General features: G+C 41.6%; 1 protein-coding gene across 4 annotated transcripts in view; it reads left to right on the top strand.

Annotated features, from left to right (window-relative positions):
- ALMS1 (ALMS1 centrosome and basal body associated protein) overlaps window positions 1–17,667 on the top strand; it is a 223,218-nt gene extending 205,551 nt beyond the window's left edge. For all 4 annotated transcript variants that reach the window (XM_040458522.1, XM_040458521.1, XM_040458524.1 and 1 more), the window contains 7 exons: window positions 9,631–9,751; window positions 10,817–11,020; window positions 11,560–11,789; window positions 12,524–12,707; window positions 13,617–13,680; window positions 16,173–16,272; window positions 17,325–17,667. In XM_040458522.1, coding sequence (XP_040314456.1) covers window positions 9,631–9,751; window positions 10,817–11,020; window positions 11,560–11,789; window positions 12,524–12,707; window positions 13,617–13,680; window positions 16,173–16,272; window positions 17,325–17,369 — 948 coding nt within the window. In that variant the 3' untranslated portion in view covers window positions 17,370–17,667. The remainder of the gene's footprint in view (window positions 1–9,630; window positions 9,752–10,816; window positions 11,021–11,559; window positions 11,790–12,523; window positions 12,708–13,616; window positions 13,681–16,172; window positions 16,273–17,324) is intronic.
- Window positions 17,668–22,559: the final 4,892 nt, after the last annotated feature.

Raw genomic sequence — 22,559 nt, 5'->3', positions numbered from 1 at the left:
GATATATATCTAAATTTAGATGGATGATTTTCTAGGAGACTATAAATTGAGAAAATTGATCAAGAAGTTTTAAATCAGGAAGCCTGGGTGGCTCAGTCAATTAAGATTTGGCTCAGGTCATAATTTCATGGTTCGTGAGGTAGAGCCCTGTGAAGACTCTCTGTAATCTAAAGCCCTCTGCATGCACTCTAGAAATTTGTCACAATATATGTTCCCACCAAAAAGTATAAGCATATGTGTCTCTTCACTCTCTTGCCAACTACGGGTAGTATCAGTCTTTTTAATATTTGCTAATCTGATGTGTGGAAAAACTCATTGCTTTAAAATGCATTTTTTTTACATTAGGTTTCAGGGATTGCCATTTACATTTCTTATTTTGAGGGCTACTTTTTTATATCCCTTGTCCATTTTTCTTCGAAGATTTTTTTCCTATTCTCAAGATTAGTTATATTTTATTAATATTGTAATAGTATTATGTATTCAACTTATTTCTTTGTTCCATTCTATGAAAGATCTTCCCAGCCTCAAGATTATTTAGAAAAATAATTCTTCTGGTTTTTTAAAATATTTTTTAATGCATTTAAATCTTTAATCTACATGGAATATATTCTGTGAATATAATTTTATTTCCAGATGTTTAGCTAATTGTCAGTAGATATTTTTAAATAAGTAAGTGATATTCACAATTTATTATAAAAATCTAATATTCTTTTGTTAAGCTGGACTCTAATCAGTTGGACTTGGTAATTAATAGCCATGTTTCTTCTGAAATTTTTACCCAGAACAACTGAAATAATATGTGAGCACTCTATCAAAATGGAGAGCTCTGAAAAAGGAAACTAATTCTGATCGAAATATGAAGGAATTTCATTGATTAAACTTGAAGTTAGATCAGAACATCCAAGTGGAAATAACAAATATAGATATATCTGACCTCATGAGTATGTCATGAGTGAAATAAAGATTTTAGAATCATTTATGTAAAGGTGATCATAATCCTCATGAGTATTAAATCCAAGAGGAAAGATACTTGAGAGAATGCAGAGAAGAAAAAGAGGGCCACTTCCAGACTGTAAGTTTTCAAACCTAATAGAAAATTCTTTGGGACCCCTGTCCTCTTGCTCTACAGCCCTGCACAAGACTTTCATAATCATTTGTTAACCTTCTAGGTTTTCCCCTACATTAATTGAGGACTTTAGCTCTGTTCGTTTTCTTTCTTTCTAGCCCAAGTCTTGCCATTATCTGGGGAACTTTACTATGCTGTTAGAGTTTCTTGACCTCAGTTCTTTTTTCTTTTTTTTTTTAATTTTTTTTTTCAACGTTTATTTATTTTTGGGACAGAGAGAGACAGAGCATGAACGGGGGAGGAGCAGAGAGAGAGGGAGACACAGAATCGGAAACAGGCTCCAGGCTCTGAGCCATCAGCCCAGAGTCTGACGCGGGGCTCGAACCCACGGACCTCGAGATCATGACCTGGCTGAAGTCGGACGCTTAACCGACTTCGCCACCCAGGCGCCCCTTGACCTCAGTTCTAATGACTGGTACTTCCATTATATTTTAACCATCAAGTCTCATGGCCATTTTTTGAATTTGGGCATAATGCAGAATCATTCTGGCTCTGCAACCTTTACTCACTCATGTACCAAAAAAAACCTTTCTGGGGATCTATTAGCCAGGCACAGTGCCTTTTTAATTTTCTAAGGAGGATTTTTCATAGTTACCATCTGCCAGACTTGCAGAAATAAATGACCTGTTCTGATTCTCTAAAGGTGACTAACAGACAGTTATCACCTGAATTCCTGTTTTTGTACACTTTAATCTTGTCTCTAGAAATTAAATCTATATCAAAATGTTGTGTTTTACACAGACACTTTGTGATTGTGTCACCCTTTCCTGGTTGGTAAATTTTATTATTGAAACTACAGTTGACAGTTTGATCTGCACATATCTAAAAAACACTTCACAAGAAAAGACTGTCCTTTGGTACCATAGACTAGAGTTCTGATAAGACTTTGACTCTGTCTTATCAGTATGTACCTCTGGTTCTAAACTTCAGTGGTTATAAATTAACTAGCATAAACCCATTCCTCTGAAAGAAAAGCATCTCCTAGCAGTCATCTGACTGGCAGAATGTCAACAGGAACAAGTTGCCTATATGAAGAATAGCCATATAGGGTCATGAAAGAAGACATGGCCTTCCTCCTATATTGGATATGTTCTGCCAAGCTCAATTTCCACCTAAAAAAAGTAATTTTGGTGGGTGCCTGGGTGGTTTAGTTGGGTTAAGCGTCTGACTCGATTTCAGCCTAGGTGGTGATCTCACAGTCATGGGATCAAGCCATGATTCTCTTGCTCTCCCTCTGCCTCTCCCCCCTCTAAAAAATGGTAAATTTTTAATTGAAAAGCTTTTTTGAAGAGGGTCTATCTGAAGATGTCTCTGATCAATAAATGTGGGAACGAATCCCACCTAGATTTTAATTAAACTGAAAAGTATTACAAAAAGCCTGGCACATCTCTGAGATGGTAGCAGTTCCTGTTGTGGAATAAGACATCAGCAGGTGAGTTTGCTATCATAATCATAGAAATTAAAACAGAAGCAGGCAGCCAGACAGCATGTATCTCCTTCTGAGACTCTCTGCAACAGAAAGCATAAACCATGGTGGTTGATAATGTCAGTTGATTTGTAGTCACTTAAATCTTTTCATTGTAAGCCTCACGGTAGAGGACTGAGTGGGCTGATTGACACGCAGGCGCTGAGGGATGACGGAATCATCTGAGGAGATGCCTGAGACTCTCCCGTGGACTAAGGAGAATAACTGTTGTGGTTTACCAACAGCATCTGTAAATGAATTCAGCAAAAATGATGTTCAGTCCCTTGGTAGGTCATCAGCACAGACTGTGAGACACAGAGAGACCTGTGCATGTGATGATTGTTGTGACTCAGTGTGGAAGTCAACATGGCGTGACTGCATGATTCTGACGGTTTGCACTGGCCCTCGCCATAGCGTGTGTAGTGCTACATCATGCCTACAACATCCAGTGCCCACATTTTTGTTGGGTTTGTTCATGCTTTGTTGTATGATAATGACACTGTTGCTCCCCTTTCATTGCTCTTGTATCACTGCTTTAGTAACAAGATGGGGACCATAAAACATGAGAAGCTTTTTCCTCCAAGTAAGGCTTCATAATCTACATTATTTCAGTTTGCGTAGTGAATAAACATTTTACAGCTTTTTTTGAGATCTTTCACATACCATAAAATTCACTTATGTAAAGTGTACAGTTTAGTGGGTTTTAGTATTATTCATGGGGTTGTGCAACCATCACCCCAATCTAATATTAAAACATTTTCAACACCCTCTAAAAACACCCTGTACTCATTAGCAAAGTCGCCCTGCATTTCTCCCAACCTCTTACCCCTGCCCCAGCCCCTGGCTGTGGTTACTAATCTGCTTTCTCTAGATTATTCTGGACATTGCATATAATAGAATCATACAATACGTGTATGTATTGTATGTATGACTGGCTTGTATGTATTGTATGTGTATGTATTTTGTGACTGGCTTCTTTCGCTTAATGGTTTTAAGGTTCATCTACATTGTAGCAGTGTATTCATTACTTTTTATTGCCAAATAATATTCCATTGTATGAACATTCCATTACATGTTTTATTCATCCACTTAGTAAAAAAATATTTGGCTTCTATTTTTTGGGGTATTATTAACAAGGCTGCTGTGAACATTCATGTACAAGTTTTTGTGTGGACGTATGTTCTCATTTCTTTTGGGCATGTGCCTGGGAGCGGATATATGCTGGAGCATATGGTAACTCCACATTTAACCATTTGAGGAACTGCCAGGGTGTTACCTAAAGTATTGTCACCATTTTGTGTTCCCACCAGCAGTGTATGAGGGTTCCAATTTCTCCACATCCTTGAAAACACTTGTCTTTTTCTGTCCTTTTCATTTTCACCATCCTAGAGGTCTAACTAAATCTATTTTGTTGAGAGGGAATATTTTTTAGACTATTTTCTATTTTTAAATATTTTACTTTTTATAGGCAGGAATTAACATGAAAGAGATTTGAACTAGAAACACACACACACCAAGGCTCGCCATTGGACCCGATGTAGATGTGTTTTTTACACCCATTGGTGCATACCATGACTGGTTGTATACTATGGATGTTGAAGAGACTGGGGCTTGAAGGGACCGTCATTTCTGCTGCATTTGCACCCTAGGGCACTCCAGCATCTACTTGCAGACAGCGCCACCGCTCCCTGACTGCGCATGAGCAGCTTGTCCATGTGTATGAGACTCTATTATTGAAGGTCTTAACTTCTAGAGACCCAAAACCTGCAATCATTGCACTCCCTGGCTCTGTTCCTGGCTCTGTTTTCAGAAGGCACAGAAAATAGGTCTAATTTTCTTCCTCTCGGGTTCCTGCTTCCTTCCCAAAAGTGTTTTCTCTCAGGTCTTCACTCTGAACCATTTTTCACAGGTCATGCTTCCTTACCCCCCCTCACTTCCTATAAATTGTCAGCTTTCCTGGGTCTACTAAGTTTGCTGATATCTTATTTTTAAACATTTCTCTTTGAACTAAGCGTGTTGTGCTTCAGATGGTGAGAGCATGTTGACAGAGCAGATTTATCACCTTCCTTTCTGTGGCTAGAACATTTCTATGTCCTAACATGTTTTACTTCTGTTGAGCTCGCCAGAGCCATGAAACTTCTATTGCCACACTCTTCTCGGTTTTATTTTCACTATTTTTGTTTTATTTTCGTTTCTTAAACTGATAATACAATCACATGATACAAAATTTTAAATGTATAAAAGAGTATTTGATAGTGTCCTTCCCACTCCTGTACCTTGGACACCTAGCTTCTCCTTTCCAGAGCTACTCAGTGTTACTAGTTCTTGCGTATCTTCACAGAGATTTTTTTTTTTTTAAGCAGCTTAGTTGAACCTGCATGGCTCAGAAGGTTAAGCATCCGACTTCGGCTCAGGTCATGATCTCACGGATTGTGAGTTCAAGTCCCACATAGGGCTCTGTGCTGAGAGCTTAGAGCCTAGAGCCTGCTTCAGATTCTGTGCCCATCCCTGCTCGTGCTCGCTTGCTCGCTCTCACATGAAGAAACATTTAAAAAAAAATTTTTTTTTTAATTTTTTTTTAACGTTTATTTATTTTTTTGGGACAGAGAGAGACAGAGCATGAACGGGGGAGGGGCAGAGAGAGAGGAAGACACAGAATCAGAAACAGGCTCCAGGCTCTGAGCCATCAGCCCAGAGCCCGACGCGGGGCTCGAACTCACGGACCGCGAGATCGTGACCTGGCTGAAGTCGGACGCTTAAGCGACTGCGCCACCCAGGCGTCCCTAAAAAATTTTTTTTCAAATAAAATAAAAATAAAACAGCTTGGTTGAAGTATAATTTACGTACCATAGAATTCATCCATTTTAAGTGTACAGTTATTTTTAGTGAAGTTACAGAATTGTGTATTCATCGCCATAACCCAGTTTCAGAACATTTCTGTCACTCCAAAAAGGTCGTTTGTACCTGCTTGTTATCAATCCACATTCCCAGCCCCAGACAACCTCTAATATGCCTTCTGCCTTTTCTGGACATTTCATGTAAATAGAATCATATAATATGTAGTCTTTTGCATCTGGCTTCTTTGGCTTAGCATGATGTTTTCAAGGTTCATTCATGTTGTAGCATGTATCAGTAGTTCCTTTTTATTGCTGATTAGTATTCCATTGTATGGATATACCACATTTTGTTTACCCAGTTCCCAGTTGAACATTTGGATTGTTTCATATTTTGGATAAGAATAATGCTGCTATGAATGTTTGTGTAAAAGTTATTGTATGGACATATGTTTTCTTTTGGAATTAGAAAATTAGAATTACCAGGTCCTGTGTGAAGTTTATGTTTAAGAAAATGCCAGTGTTTTCCAAAGTGGCTGTATGTTTTTACATTCCCACCTGCAGTATATAAAGTTTCTTATCTCTCCACTTCCTTATCTACACTTAGTATTAGCCATCTTTTTTATTATAGCCATAGTAGTGGGTGTGAAGTGTATCTTATTATGATTTTAATTTGTATTTTCCTTATGACTGATGATGTTGAACATCTTTTTGTATACTGATGAAAAGTATACTTTTCTGTCTTTGGTGAAATATCTATTCAAGTCTTTAGCCCATTTTTAAATTACATATATGGAATGTCTCACTATTTATTTAGATCTTTAATTTCTTCCGCCAGTGTTTTCAGCATGTAAGCCTTGCACTTCTGTTGTTAAATTTATTCCTAAATATTTCGTTCTTTTTGATGTTGTTGTGAATGGGATTGTTTCCTTAATTTTTATTTTCAGATTGCTTATTGCTATTATATAGAAATACAGTTGATTTTTTATCTTGTCTTATATCTATAATCTGGCTAAACTTATTAGTTCTAATACTTCTTTATGGATTCCTTAGTATTTTATTTGGACAGAATCATGTCATTTGCAAATAAAAACAGTTGTACTTCTTCCTTTCCAATATAGGTTCTTTTCTTTCACGGGTATTTTATCAATAAGAAAGCAAATACCTGCATATGTTTTTGACCTTTTTTTTCCCCCCACAGACCTGGCAGCATACTTTGCTTTTTATACTTAGTCTTTCCTGAAAGTCTGTCCATTTCAGTACCTCCTACAGCTGCAGAGAAGGTGTAGTATATTGCCAGTCAGTCATATCTTCCTCACCACATATTCATATGTTTTGGTTTTTTTTGACATCACAATAGTCTCAGTTTATATGACTTTTATATTTTTTTTACAATTTATATTCTAAATCATATGTTCTTTCTAACACTTCTGTAATTTCAGAAATGCAAGTGCTCCCTTTTTGAGCTGGGTAAACTGGCACAGAGAGTGCAGTGATTATGCAAGTAGAGACTGCTAATAAAGGGAAGATCTGAGACTGGCTTAGGCCTTTGGACTTCAGATGCACAGCTTTTCCTACTGTATCAAAGTTGCTGCCATTCCTCCTGCCTGATGTATAGGGCTTTACAATGATCCCTTGTTGGATTTGGCCCATCATTCCTGTTTATTATTTTGGATCTTGATAATCATTTAGGCCCTCCCAGATATGCATTGTACAAGAAATCTCCTGCTTCCCATATCTCCAAGACATTGATATATAAAATGTTAAGAAGGAATAGCCGGAGCAAACCAAGCAACTGGACACAATAGGTGCTTAGTAAATATTTGCTGTTGAATGCAAGACATACCACTCATTAATAAAGGCCTCTCTCTGTTTTCATAGTATTTGGATAAGAATGCTTCAACCACCTGTGGTTCTACCAACTTATTTTATCATTTAACCCACATAACTCCATCTTGCCCTCAAAGATGTCAGGAGAAGTCTCGTCATTTTAATCAACTCTAGCTGTCCTTGACCACACATTCTTTTGGTCTACCCATCAATGACCATATCTACTAGAAAAACCAGGCTAATCTGGCAAGGCTCATTCTTCCTGCTCTTGAGCACTGCCTGAAATGTGCTTATCACTTTGACCTCTAAATGCTTGTAAATGATTAGATTGGTGATCCATTCTAGCACTTTATATGTCGTCATTCTTAAACCCACCAGTTTGCAATGCTTATCTTTTTGAAAATCAAAACACTTCCTGTCCCGGGTCATTTAACTTAACGTGCTCTGTATCAAGTTTCTGAAAGAAACTGTTTCAAGTCTCCTGAAGGTCCTGGGATATAGTTTATTTAGTTCAGAGGAAAAGACACCCTGTTTCCTTTCCTGAGTTGGCTGTCAATTCACCTTTACCAAAATTGCTTAAGTAGACAAGCATCTGGCATTTATTCAAAACATAGATGCCCAGACCCCTCGAGACTCCAATTCATTGTTCTGAGTTTGGACCCATCCTCCAGGAGATTGTTGTGATGAGCAAGCTTAAGAAATACTGTTTTATACTACATTTTGATAATCTTTCTGTCATTCACTAGCATTCCACCATCCACTTTAATCCATGAAGTTACCCTTCTTTGCTCTATTTGCTCTGAACCTAACTTAAAAGCCTTTTGGGCTCTTTTTAAAAAAAAAAAAAATTTAATGTTTATTTCTAAGACAGAGAGAGACAGAGCATGAACGGGGGAGGGTCAGAGAGAGGGAGACACAGAATCTGAAACAGGCTCCAGGCTCTGAGCTGTCAGCCCAGAGCCCGACGAGGGGCTCGAACTCACAGACTGCGAGATCATGACCTGAGCCGAAGCCGGATGCCTAACCGACTGAGCCACCCAGGCGCCCCTCTTTTGGGCTCTTTAATAATTTTTGCAGTACTCCAGTTATTCAGGACTTCTCATGGGGCCTTTCAGCTCTTTGTATATTTACCCATGTATAAGTATCTGAGTCTGATCTTACTGGAAAGCACCTCTTTAGTCATTCCTGGCCCTCTTTATCTCTCCTCAAAATTGTTTTGCACGTTTCAAGTTAGAATTTCATTCTGAAAACCCACCAGGCTAATCTTTGGCTAGCATCCTCTTTGGAGTTTCTTCAAGTCTTGTGAACATATCCACTCTTTTTTTTTTTTTAATTTTATTTTTTCAATACACATCCAAATTAGTTACCATATAGTGCAACAATGATTTCAGGAGTAGATTTCTTAATGCCCCTTGCCCATTTAGCCCATCCCTCCTTCCACAGCCCCACCAGTAACCCTGTTTGTTCTCCACATTTAAGAGTCTCTTATGTTTTGTCCGCTTCCCTGTTTTTATATTATTTTTGCTTCCCTTCCCTTATGTTCATATATTCTGTGTCTTAAAGCCCTCACATGAGTGAAGTCAAATGATATTTGTCTTTCCCTGACTGGCTGATTTCACTTAACATAATACCCTCTAGTTCCAGCCATGTAGTTGCAAATGGCAAGATTTCATTCTTTTTGATTGCTGACTAATACTCCATTGTCTGTCTGTGTGTGTGTGTGTGTGTGTGTGTGTGTGTGTGTGTGTGTGTATACCACTTCTTTATCCATTCATCCATCAATGGACATTTGGGCTCTTTCCATACTTTGGCTATTGTCGATAGCACTGCTATAAACACTGGGGTGCATGTGCCCCTTCAAAACAGCACACCTGTATCCCTTGGATAAATACCTAGTGGTGCAATTTCTGGGTTGTAGGGTAGTTGCATTTTTAATTTTTTGAGGAACCTCCATACTGTTTTCCAAAGTGACTGCTCCAGTTTGCATTCCCACCAGCAGGGCAAAAGAGATCCTCTTTCTCCGCATCTTCACCAGCATCTGTTGTTGCCTGAGTTGTTAATGTTAGCCATTCTGACAGGTGTAAGTGGTATCTCGTTGTGGTTTTGATTCGTATTTCCTGAACATACCCACTCTTTATGGCTTACCTTCTTAAGACAGCTCAGGCCCTTATCCAACCATAGCAGCATTCACCTCCCTATCATAAAGTATATGTAACATGTTCACATTGTCACAAGCTTTCTGGAGAGCAACTTTATCCCAACAAGTAGAACTGAATTAGAAAGGGCTCTTGGTAGCTTCTATGTGTTCTTTATCCTGTAGGTGACTATGCCATTGACTGCAGGTAATGCTAACAGGGTCTCTTTTGTTTTTCCAGGTGGCAAACCATGTGATTTCTTCTGATTCTATTTCATCTTCTACCAGTAGTTTCTGGAGCTCAAGCCCCACCCTTTGCAACAAGCAAAATGTACATACGTTAAACAAGGGTGTACAAGCAGGTAAATTACTTGAATTTAAACATTTCCATTGAAATACAAGTAGACCTTAAACATATATTAAGATATTCAACCTCACAATAAAATAAGTGAAGATTAAAACTATACTCAAATGCCATTTGCCACTTATCAGACTGGCAAAAATCTAAGTTCGGTAGTAAGTTCCTGGGCACAAGTGTAAAGGAATAGGTTCTCATACATGTAAGTTGGGAGTACAGCCCCCATGAGGCAATTTGGCAGTTTCTATTAAATTACTTTGATCTAGCACTTTTACTTTTGGAATTTAGCCTATAGATATATTGTGCATATGTGCAAAATAACGAGTGGACAGAATTAATCATTGAAGTATTGTTTATTATAACAGAAAATTTAAATTGATTTAGATGTCCATCAATAGCCAAATGTTTAAATAAATTATCATACATCCATATAACAAGACATAGGATGAGGAAACTCTCTCTCTGCTAATATGGCAAGATCTCCAACAGAGATAATTAAAAAGAAAACACAAAGTGCTTTAAAAATAAAGGAAGAAAATTGCTTGAATGTGTGCAAAAAATTCTCTGGAACCAGGGGGTTGCAAATTGAATGAATGGAGAACAGGAGTGGGAAGGAGGCTTTTCACTTATGTTTTTCTATATCTTTTGATTTTATATAAGAGAAGTAAACTCCCTTGATTTTTTTTCCCCTCCAGTCTTGTCTTTGTGTCTGTCAACCTCTTTCTTACCTGGGTGACTGCCAGGAGGACTATAAGCATTTAATGTCTTTCTCACTTTGGATCAGAACTAAAATCCTTTACCCATTGAATCCATGTGAGTGATTTTTTTCCCTCTAATACCTAAACTGACTAAGAAATAAAAACCTTCCTTTCTTCTTCCACTTTCCCTCCCTCCTTCTCCCTCCCTCCCCTCCTGTCTGTCTCTGTCCCTCACACCCCTTTACACCACCCAGAGGAGGCAGTAGCTTGCATTTTTGAAGACTTAAAAAGTATTTGTTTACTGAATTGAATACACATGCCAACTAAGTCTCAAGGCTGCTCCCAGGATATCTGTGGATCTTTCCCCTCAGGTAACTTGGAGATCGTGAATGGTGTCAAAAAACACACTCGAGATGTTGGGATGACTTTCCCAACTCCAAGCTCTAGCGAGGCTAGAGTAGAAGAGTACAGCGATGTGACTTCTTGGTCGGAAGAAAAAATAGAAGAGAAAAGTCTTCTCACCGGTTATCTTGGGGATAAAAAGTTAAGGAAGAACAAGCAGAGTTGCAGTGAAGGTCAGTTTTTAATTCCAGTGTTGTAGCAGAAGAACTAGTGAATTTCAAGTCTCTTGCGATGCTAAGATTCTTTATTTCTTTTTTTTTAATTTTTTTCTCAACGTTTATTTATTTTTGGGACAGAGAGAGACAGAGCATGAATGGGGGAGGGGCAGAGAGAGAGGGAGACACAGAATCGGAAACAGGCTCCAGGCTCTGAGCCATCAGCCCAGAGCCTGACGCGGGGCTCGAACTCACGGACCGCGAGATCGTGACCTGGCTGAAGTCGGACGCTTAACCGACTGCGCCACCCAGGCGCCCCTAAGATTCTTTATTTCTAATGACTCTGTGTTGACCCCATCTCCCCACACCCCCAGCACCACCTTGGCAAATTTTCAAAGTATCTAGCACTATAATTACAATCATACCTGCAGTTACGCAAACTCCAGGGCATCGCGGTGGTCTCTGACGGCTGAGTCCCCTGAGAGCCTATGCTGTGCACATGTCTTTGGTGAGAAGAACGAAAAATCTTTTTTCTTTCTTAAAAATATTTCCCATAGGAGTTTCATGGTTTGTTCCTGTGGAAAATGTGAAGTGTGGTCCTAAGAAGGAAAACCTGCCCAAACTTTATGGCCCTGGTATCTGCTGGTTTGCACCAATAACCAACACCAAACCGTGGAGAGAGCCACTGCGGGAACAGAACTGGCAGGGACAGCACATGGACAGCCACGGGTCACTAGCAGGCCCAGGGAGAGATCCCCCGAGGCCATTTGTGAAAGCAACCCTACAGGTGCAGCGACACTGAGTTCATTTTAGCCATGTTTAAGGTGGGGGTTCGGGGGGTGGGGTGCGGGAGGGGAGATACAAAGAAGTTAAATGTGTGATTTGGCCTTCTGAAGAATAGTCTCCTAACCCTCATTTCTGGCACTTCTAGAATTTCATCTGTTCCCACTGTCATCATTAAACAAAGGCTGACTTACTGTTAACCATTCTAAACTGTGCATTGCCCTCTGAACCTGGGACGAGGCAATAGAAGGGAGGGTGCCGTGATGCTGCCCACTGGGCTCATAGACATCTGCATGTGGAGTGCTCTGGAGGCCTGATGTTTGTTCCTCCATTTACATAACTCCCATTCCTGCCTAGCACAGGATTTAAAAGGCAGGAAGTCCTTTCTTTATATGTACCTTGGGAGCTGAACGAAATGTTACTTAATAATATATTTGTTTGAAGGGAAAATTTAAAATAGCACAATGGGCTGGGCTCTAGCCCATCAACATTTGGAAGAGTTATAATTGCCACAGTCTTAGTTCTTGGTTTATTCCAAAGGCATCCTTTGATCCCTCTGATTTACCTACTGGAGCTCTCCCCCGCAGAAAGTTGTTAGATTATTCTTCAACTCTAGATATTTTCTGCACTTTAGAAACAGGCTCTTCAAACCACTGTTGGGCAGGTACTGTTTTCTAGGCCCTTAGAGAACAAACTGCATCATTAATGTGAGGTTCAGGGGCCTTTTCTCCTCCTCAGGAATCTCTTCAGCTTCACAGACCCGACTTCATCTCCCGCTCTGGGGAGAGAATAAAGCGTCTGAAGTTAATAGTGCAGGAGAGGAAACTACAGAACATGTTACAGAGTGAGCGGGAGGCACTGTTCAACACTGTCAGAGAATGTCAAGGCTGCCAGGACCCAACACGCCGGCTCCTGAAGAGAGGTACACTCTGCCTGTTCACTTTCCTGTTACTGGCTGGAGAGGGTAAAGTCCACTTCACTCCGGGGAACACGGCTCAAGGCCAGCCCAGTTACGGGGACAGAAATGGACTTCTTGTTTGCTGAGACTCAACTCTCCTTAGGTAGCAGAACCTGCCCGGTTTAGCTGTCAGCACTCTCGTGATCCAGAGAAACCCAGGTACTCTTGCTCTGCCACTGCAGCTTGGAAACCAAAGAGTCCATGAGAATGGGGTTTTTGTAAGTCAGCTGTGTGTCTGGGAGCAAGTTAGTTCCAAAAGTATAATGTTGGTTTCTTCGGCGATGGCGCTGATTCCAGGATTGCCTACCTCGTAGCGGGGTAGTGGTGGTGGTGGTGATGATGATGCCATGTAAACTTTATGTGTTTTGCCCAGGCACTGTTCTTCTTTAAGCTTATAACACCTCTCTGAGGTACATGCTATTAACATCCCTATTTTACAGATGAGAAAACAGACAAAGAAAGCCTAAGTCCCTTGCCCAAGATGATACACTGATACTGGGATTTGAACCCAAATGGGCTGGCTTCCAACTGTGTGCTCTGACAATTCTGCTAGGTGTAAGACCTCAGGAATATAATACATGAAAGCTGTGAAAACTATGAAGTGCTACCTAATGCTTTCATCACAGCCTTACCTATAAACCAGCCAGTGTCTAGTCTGTGCCACAGAGTGTTGTGTCTTCAGGAGCCTCTGGCTGCTGTCACAGTCCCCATAGTCTAACCCTGGCCTTGGCCTTGGCCCTTGCTCCCCACCCATTGCTGTCAAGCTCAAGGTAGAGGCACAGAGTCCTAGCAGCAACTTCCCCCAGTTCTTGAGCAACACACTCTTCCTTATTCAGACACTACCCACTGAAAACCCCTTCTTCTCTTGCTTAGGCTTCCTGGATGCCCAAAAGAACAGGCCTATTGGAAAGAAGGAAATGATTCAGAGGTCTAAACGGTAAGGCCAAAAGAATAAGAGTAATTATATAAAAGTACAAATCCGGCCAAATGATCAGGAGCTGTGGCTGCCCCCAGAATAAGGGCATTATGCTCAAACATTACGAGGGGCACCTGGGAGGCTCAGGCAGTTAAGTGTCCAGCTTTTGATTCTGGCTCAGGTCATGATCTCATGGTTGTAAGATCGAGCCCCAGGTCAGTCTCTACACTGAGTGTGGAGCTTGCTTAAGATTCTCTTTCTCTCTGCCTCTCCCTCTGCCCCTTCGCCACTCGCATGTGCATGTACACTCTTCCTCTCCTCAAAAAAAAAAAAAAAAAAGAAAGAAAATTAGTTGTGAAAGTAGTTTCTCACCAATGGCACTAAAAAAGGAAGGAAAAATAGATAGCAGATTGGTATGGATGAGTCAGATACAAAAGATACAAAGAATCCCCACTAATTTGCATGCCTTAATCAGGCTTGTCCTTGATAGAAACCTAAATATAAATAAAGATATCTAAAATCTAAGATATGAATATTTGAAATAAAATATTTATTTGGGGCATTACCCTTTATCCATGAAATCCCATCTCTAGGAATTTATGCAATACAGTGAGAAATGATGGAATACTCTCCAAGATATATTAAGTTAAGCTTAAAAAAAAGTCAAGTTTCAGGGGCGCCTGGGTGGCTCAGTTGGTTAAGCGTCTGACTTCAGCTCAGGTCATGATCTCACAGTTGGTGAGTTTGAGCCCCGCATCAGTCTCTGTGTTGACAGCTCAGAGCCTGGAGCCTGCTTCAGATTCTTTCTCTCTGCCCCTCCCCTGCTCATGCTTTGTCTGTCTGTCTGTCTGTCTCTCTCTCTTTTTCTCTCAAAAATAAATAAACATTAAAAAAAAATTTTTTTAAGTCAAGTTTCAGAAGCATGTGTACACTGCTCCCATTTGCAGTGTTTAAAAAGTATTAGTGTCTGTATAGATGCATATACTTTTATATGCATAGAATATCTCTGGAAGGATACTCAAAAAAACTGGTAATAGCAGTTGCCTTTAGGAAAAAGAGCTGAGTCACTGGAGTACAGAGGTAAGACAAAGACTAACTTTTTTGCCCTTTTATACTTGTTGAATTTTGGGCCACTGCATGCATTAGCAATTATTTAATCAGAGATGTGCTTATACTGATCATGAGAATGCCATGGATTTAATTGACATATAGCATTGTATAAGTTTAAGGTATATAACGTGATGATTTGACACATGTATATACGGCAGTATGTTCACTACGCTAAGGTTGGTTAACACATCCTCCACCTCATATTCTTTCTATTTTGGTGGTGGTGGTGGTGGCAGTGTTCTTATTGTTCTGGTGAGAACATTAAAGGTCTTCTCTCAGAGCAGTGTTGAAGTATCCAATACAGTGTTGCTGACTGAGCCCCTCTGCTGTACCTTAGATCCCCAGAACTTATTCCTCTTATAACTGGAAGTTTTTACCCTTTAACTAACATCTCCTCATTCCCTGGCCCCCAGCCCCTGGCAACCATCATCCTAGTCTCTATTTCAATGAGTTTGATGTTTTTAGATTCCACATGTTAAATGAGATCATACAGTTTTGTCTTTCTCTGACTTATTTCACTTAACATAATGTCCTCAAGGTCCATCTGTGTTGTTGCAGATGGAAAAATTTCCTTCTTTTTTATGACTGAATAATAATATAATAATATATTACATTTTTTTTATCCATTCATCTGTTGATGGACACTTAGGTTGCTTATGGTCGTTGTATTTTTAATTGTTTAAGGAACCACCATACTGTTTCCCATACTGGCTGTACCAATTTACATTCCCACCAGCAGTGCACAAGGGTTCCCTTTTCTCTGCATCCTCACCAACATGTGTTATCTCTTGTTGTTGTTGTTGTTGTTTTTATATATATAATAACTATTCTAACAGGTGTGAGGAGATATCACATTGTGGTTTTCATCAACAGTGACTTTTAAAAATGTATGTTTGGGGCGCCTGGGTGGCGCAGTCGGGTAAGCGTCCGACTTCAGCCAGGTCACGATCTCGCGGTCCATGAGTTCGAGCCCCGCGTCAGGCTCTGGGCTGATGGCTCGGAGCCTGGAGCCTGTTTCCGATTCTGTGTCTCCCTCTCTCTCTGCCCCTCCCCCATTCATGCTCTGTCTCTCTCTGTCCCAAAAATAAATAAACGTTGAAAAAAAAAATTTTAAAAAAAAAAAAAAAGCTATCATCTCCACCCTTTCATCCCACTCCTTTCTCAAGAACAAGTAGCCCCTATAAGCAGGATTTCTTAATGTTTTTATTCATCTTTTCCCCTACCAGATCATGAGCACCCCTAGCCAGGGTTCTTCGTGTCCAGGTGTCTAACAGGAAGCAGGCCCACAAGGCCAAATGCCCTGGAAGCAGCAGAACTTAGGGAGATGGGGGAGAAGAGATCATGTCCCTCCATGGTCGGGTAACCTCACTGCTTTTTGTCTTCCCACTGGCACCATTCCTAAGGATTTATGAGCAGCTTCCAGAAGTGCAGAGAAAGAGAGAAGAAGAGAAGAGAAGATTGGAATATAAGTCATACCGGCTACGAGCTCAGCTATTCAAGAAGGTCAGTCAGTCCTTGAGCAGCATCCATCAGGTTTATCAGGGGAAAGAGAAATTGAGGGAAACACATCTGACCTGTTTGATTTAACTACATCTGGGGAGTAGCCTTAAGCTTGTAATGTATTGTACCACTGCTGAGGTTTGGAAGGCAAAGGCATCTGTGACTAGATTTCAAATCTAAAAATCTAAAAAGGCAAATCTAAAAGAGGCACCTTCCAGGCATACATTTGGAATGAAACTAAATTCCATACTTAGGACTAATGGTGGAAATGTCCAAATCTATCAGTATTGTTGAATTTTCATTTTAGAGTCCCCAGTGGTAGTTTTGTGCCCCTTATTGGTAAATCAGATACCTCTAAAGCTTGTAAAATAAACTGAAAATGTCCAAGTGTGGTATAAGAGTTGACAACTTGGGAAGTCGGAGCCTGGAAGCCACCACCATTTCCTGCCCATGGCCCCAGTGGAATCAGTGGTAATGCAAATCCCAGACCCTCAGAGGCGGGGGGACTTGCTACCAATATGTTCCTTGAGAAGCTAGGGAGCTACCGTGCCTGAAGGTCTGTATCCTTCACTATTCTCATGTCCTTCCCAACCCCTTCACTTCACACCAGAGGACTCTGAAAGTCAGAATCCAAAAGACGAGTTTATGCCAGACCGATGTGGGATTGGAGAACTGCTTCTGGAGCATACCTGGAGCTGGGCCGGGCCGGTCCCCTCGAGGAGGGGGGCCCCAGGCACCGCATGGCCCGGCCAGTGTGTCAGCGGCACAGGCCAGGCCTCTCATTGTACTTGTGTGTTTGAACTGATGGATGGATGAGTCTATCCAGATCATAAATGATCTGTATCTATATAGACATAATAGATACTGATTATATACATCATGTTTCCTTAACACTTCAGGAAAAATTTTTTTTTGCATAATTACCATAGTTTCTGTAGCTGGGGAAGATAAATGTGATTTGGGTAGAACCTCACTGGTCTCTCAGCAACATGTCTGGGGTGGCTGTCTGCCTCTGATGGCAAGAGTATCTAACTTCTCTTTCTTTTCTTCCACAGAAAGTGACCAATCAGCTCTTGGGGAGAAAAGTTCCCTGGAACTGACATAAGAATATTTTCCTGGAATTATATTTTGTCACCCTGGAGAAGCACAATCCTTACTTTTATGAGTCTGGTTTAATAAAACTTAACTCTTTTTCCATGTGTAATTTAGAAGTAGTAACAATGGTGAGTAGGATTATGAATGGTTTGGGAGCAATACTTTGTCCGCTGCGAGCTTGCCACAGGGATGTTTGTCACAATGGTATCATTTCTGAATTCTAGCCAGGAATGAGTTCCCTTTTGTATGTGTTTTTGTACTTTTAGAAAATAAATAACTTCTGATTGAGTCATAGTAAAGCAAGCAGCGAACAGTCATTTCTTTACCATCTAGAGATGTGCAGGGAGCTATGCAGTGTCTCTCCTGGGGTAGATGGGGGTCTCGATCTAAAAGCATCAGTCAAGGGAGATAGACTGCGGGAATGAAATGTGGCCTTTCTTTACACACACAGCAGGATGTGACAAGACTCTGCCGTGGGCTTTGTGGAGAGGGTGTCTGGTTAGGGTACCTGTTGGACATGCCCAGACACTCCCAGCAGACCAGGCACCTCAGGTCCAAAGCCACCTCGTAGCCTCACTCCGGCTTCCCAGTGGCCTCTAGCCTTTGGTGGATTTTCCCTCCAGCTCCAGCCACCCTCTTTTCAGGATTGAAGCCTCAGATCATTTATCATCACACGTGGAACCAACGTTTATAACCTGAATCACCACTTCTGAAAAGCATGAGTTAATAAGTGTGGTAATGTACATAAAGCATTTAATTAATCCTATGGCCTGGAATTACAGCTAAGGCCCAGAGTTGAGGGGGAGAAGGTACTAATCGGCCTCATTCTAAGTTCAGGGAAGTCCCAGCAGGGCAGTAAGGAGCCAGCTGCCGCCAAAGTCGAGGTAAAGAGCAGACCCTGCCACCAAGCACAGCTCAACTGGTGCCTCCAAGGCTCCCTTCCTAACCCAGAAGGAGGCGATGAAGAAGGCTCAAGGTAATTAAGCTCTCTGGGCCAGTTTACCTGTAAAATGAGAGGGTTAATAACCTCCCAGCCCCCTTTCAGCCCTCAAATATTATGACTGTTTTATGTCTTGTTGGAAGTTATTATTCAGAATACAAACAGAAAGTGATCGTTGCCTAGAAACCTGGGTCTGCAGGGAAACCGGGCAGGATGGAGCCTGCTTAGAAATAATGAGTGGGATTCTCTTACGGCCTCAAGCTGTGTCATCCAGGTACCTTCCCAAAGTATTTAGGTTCAGGGCCTGGGAAGCCACTGGTGGCAGCTGGCCACCAGCTCCTCACCCCCTGCCGCCAGCCCCAGCCCCAGAACACACCTGCTTGGAAATGCTACCACAAGTGCCCTGGGGAGAGCCTGTTAGCATCTCCACTAGATTCCACAGACTTGCTTTCCACATTAAAATGGTAGTTCCCAAGCCACCAGGCCCTGCATGGTCAGGGTGCAAAATCAAAGCCCTGCATGGGGCAGGGGTGCTGAGAGTTCTCCCAGTGCAGTTTTCCTTGGCTGAGTGCTGCCTGCAGAACCCAAGCATTGGCCTCATAGGTAATCCTGGTGCCTATCCCAGCATCTGTTCTGCCCCCAGAGCTCAGGGTGGTTTCCCCCTACCCCCGCCATTCTGCCTTCATCAGTACAGGCTGAGCACCTGGTAGAGGCCAGAGTCACTACTTTGTGCTGCCACACTATGGCTATGCTCTGCTCCTACCCTCCACCAGCTACCCATACCCCAGTCCCCATACCAGGAACTTGTTCTGAAAGTGCTTTTTTTCCCATGCCTGGGAGGACATTGAGCCTCTTGTTTTGTTTTTTCTTCTTGCGTAGGTACAAGAAGGCAAGGCCCAGGTTGAACCTATGCCCCACCTCTGACCTGTCATGGGGATTCATTCTTGAATTGCTTCTTCCTAGATCTGGTTCACACCTAACCTGAGAACCCACTTGCCCTCCTTCCTCCTAGAGGGTAAGCCTCCTCAGCCACTTCTCGTCTCTGAGGGCACCTTCTGTTGCTGCCCTCCCCAAGCAGAGGCCTCCCATGACCATCAGCACATGCAGTGTGGGGTGACAGAGTGTATGAAGAAGGCAGAATGTTTTACCTATAAATCACAATGCATTTTTGTGTCCCAAATGATTGTTCTGGCCAGTCATTAAAGAGTTAGGCCACCCTGAACTGTTAACGTGATCTTCATCTTTACCTGTTGGGGTGTTTGGGTGATTTTAATCTACAGTGTTAGTTTTATTTTTACTGGCTGTGAAGCCTCACTTATAACAGTTTCCAAATTTCTCGCTAAATACTCATGAATACTGGTGGTATTCTGGAGTTGCAGAGTGGTTCTGAATACTATCAAAAATTAAAGCTAACAATATTGGCCTCTAGGGGGCACTCTAGACTTATCTCCATAAGTCTTGCCCCTTGGCAACTGCCCCGATGAAGTTCCTGGTCTAAGAAAACTTACTACCACCCCCAAGGCAGGGTCATTTTCCAAATATGACTGGGCTACATGTTAAGGGTATTACAGTCACAAGGTACATAGGTGTGGGTGCTTCATTTTCTTGGTCCTTGGCCCTAGCCCTATCGCCTCTCTTCTGCATCTTTCGGAGAGCCATAGTTGGCAAGAAAATACCAGATAATCCAAGCCAACTCCTCCTTAAACACTGGAGCAAATTCCCCCCTGTCTCCTTCCCTGTGTGTGTGGTGTATTTCTCACTCTCTGTCCCTGGACTTGTTTGCTCTGAAGCTTTGATGTTGGTGCCTTTACTCCGGGTGGTCTTACTGCTATGCATGGGGTTTGGGGTCCAGCATATCTCCAGGGAGGCATGGCTAGATTCACATATTCCTAGGATCCCTGACCCATTCTCATCTCTGTGAACCACAGTTCATCCAGCCTCATCCACTGCTCCCCACACAAGACAGTTTAACAATAGAATCTAAGTCCAGAACCTCAACTAGCCCTGGGGCAGATGGAGCTAGACTAAAAAATGCCCACTCTATGGAACACCTGGGTGGCTCAGTCAGTTAAGTGTCTGACTCTTTTTTAAAAAAATTTTTTATGTTTATTTATTTTTGAGACAGAAACAGAGCATGAATGGGGGAGGGGAAGAGAGAGAGGGAGACACAGAATCTGAAGCAGGCTCCAGGCTCTGAGCTGTCAGCACGGAGCCCGACACAGGGCTTGAACCCACAAACCGTGAGATGATGACCTGAGCCGAAGTCGGATGCTTAACCAACTGAGCCACCCAGGTGCCCCAAGTGTCTCACTCTTGATTTCGGCTCAGGTCATGATCTCACAGTTCATGAGAATTAGCACCACGTTGGTCTCTGTGCTGACAACATAGAGCCTGCTTGGAATTCTCTCTCTTTTCTCTCTCTGCCTCTCCCCTGCTCACACTCTGTCTCTCTCTCAAAATAAGTAAACTTTTTTTTTTTTTTAAATGCCCACTCTGGCTTCATTTAATGAGACAGGGACCAGTTGAGAAAAGGTGGGAATGTGTTCTTATAGTTCCCACTGTTGATCCCTAACTTAGAAGCTGAGAGCTTTGGGAGGGAGGAAACTGGTGAGCAAGAGACATACTCAGGAGACACACACCTGGTGCTATGTTTTGACAGGCAGGCTTTAGCTCCAGACCCCAGAAAATAACCAGGAATAGAAAACAATGGGCACAGAGTTTGTTTCCTGAATCATCTACTAAATAGTAAGCTCTGGGAAGGCAGGAATCAGCACTGCCTGATCAGTTTATTTTGCCAGGCCTAAAGCAATGCATAGCATGTGTTTGACTCAATAAAGGTTTGTTGAATGGCACATCAGGTCATCAGTCCAGATTTGAGGCCAGAGCCTCTCGGAAAGGCTTCAGGAAGATCTAACTGATAGGTTACCTGAGGCACCTTGATGTCATAGGGATCTGTTTGAACATCTGATAGAGTTTGGGGCTGGCTGAATAGGTGATGCTATATAGAAAACTAAACAACAAAAAAAAATTAATTCCAAGGAAAAGAAAACAAAAATCTATATAAAAGGACAAGCAATCATAGTTTTACTATGTAGCTTAGCTTAAAATAAACAGAATATTGATGTTCCCCGACTGATGGTCTAACCACTTTGGGGGGCTGGGAAGGGAAAAATTGCATATGCATGGTGTCAACATGACCTCAATTCCCTATAACTCGTCCACAGACAAGCCTAAAACTGAGCAATGGAGAAGGAGCCACGCAAGTCTTTTAAAACCATGGAAGTGAGTGAGACCTGAAACCACAAAAATCCTGGAAGAGAGCACAGGCAGTGATTTTTCTGACATCAGCCATAACATTTTTCTAGATATGTCTCCTGAGGCAAAGGAAACAAAAGCAAAAGTAAACTATTGGGACTAGATCAAAATTAAAAGCTTCTGCACAGCAAAGGAAACAATTGACAAAACAAAAAAACCTACAGAATGGGAGAAGATATTTGCAAATGGCATATCCCATAAGGGGTTAGTATACAAATATATAAAGCACTTATGCGACTCAACATCAAAAAACCTCGCAAATAATCCAGGGCACCTGAGTGACTCAGTTGGTTAAACGTCCAATTCTTGATTTTAACTTAGGTCATGATCTCAGAGTTGTGAAATGGAGCCCCGAGTCAGGCTCTGCACTGGGGTGTAGCCTGCTTAAGATTCTCTCCCTCTCCCTCTACCCACACCACCCGCCCTCACACATGCGCACATGCACATACTCCCTAAAAAACAAAACAAAAAACACCAAAAACTCCAATTAAAAATGGGCAGAAGACATGAACAGACATTTCTCCAAAGAAGACATTCAGATGGTAAACAGATACATGAAAAGATGCTCAACATCACTCATCATTAGGTAAATCAAAACAACAATGAGGTATCACCTCACACCTGTCAGAATGGCTAAAATCAAAAACACAAGAAACAAGTGTCAAAGATGTGGAGAAAAAGGAACCTTTTTCCCCACTGTTGGTGGTAATGCAAACTGGTAGCCACTGTGGAAAACAGTATGGAGATTCCTCAAGAAAGTTAAAAATAGAATTACCATATGATCCAGTAATTCCACTACTGAGTATTTACCCAAAGAGTATGAAAACTCTAATTCGAAAAGGTCTATGCACCCCTGTTTATTACAGCATTATTTACAGTAGCCAAGATACGGAAGCAACCCAAGTGTCCATCGATAGATGAATGGATAAAGAAGAGGTGG

Source organism: Herpailurus yagouaroundi, unplaced genomic scaffold (assembly GCF_014898765.1).
Source record: "Herpailurus yagouaroundi ecotype Mexico unplaced genomic scaffold, PumYag 221, whole genome shotgun sequence".
Classification (NCBI taxonomy): domain Eukaryota; kingdom Metazoa; phylum Chordata; class Mammalia; order Carnivora; family Felidae; genus Herpailurus; species Herpailurus yagouaroundi.
Note: the sequence above shows the minus strand (reverse complement) of the source record. Positions and strands in the feature narration are given on the sequence as shown.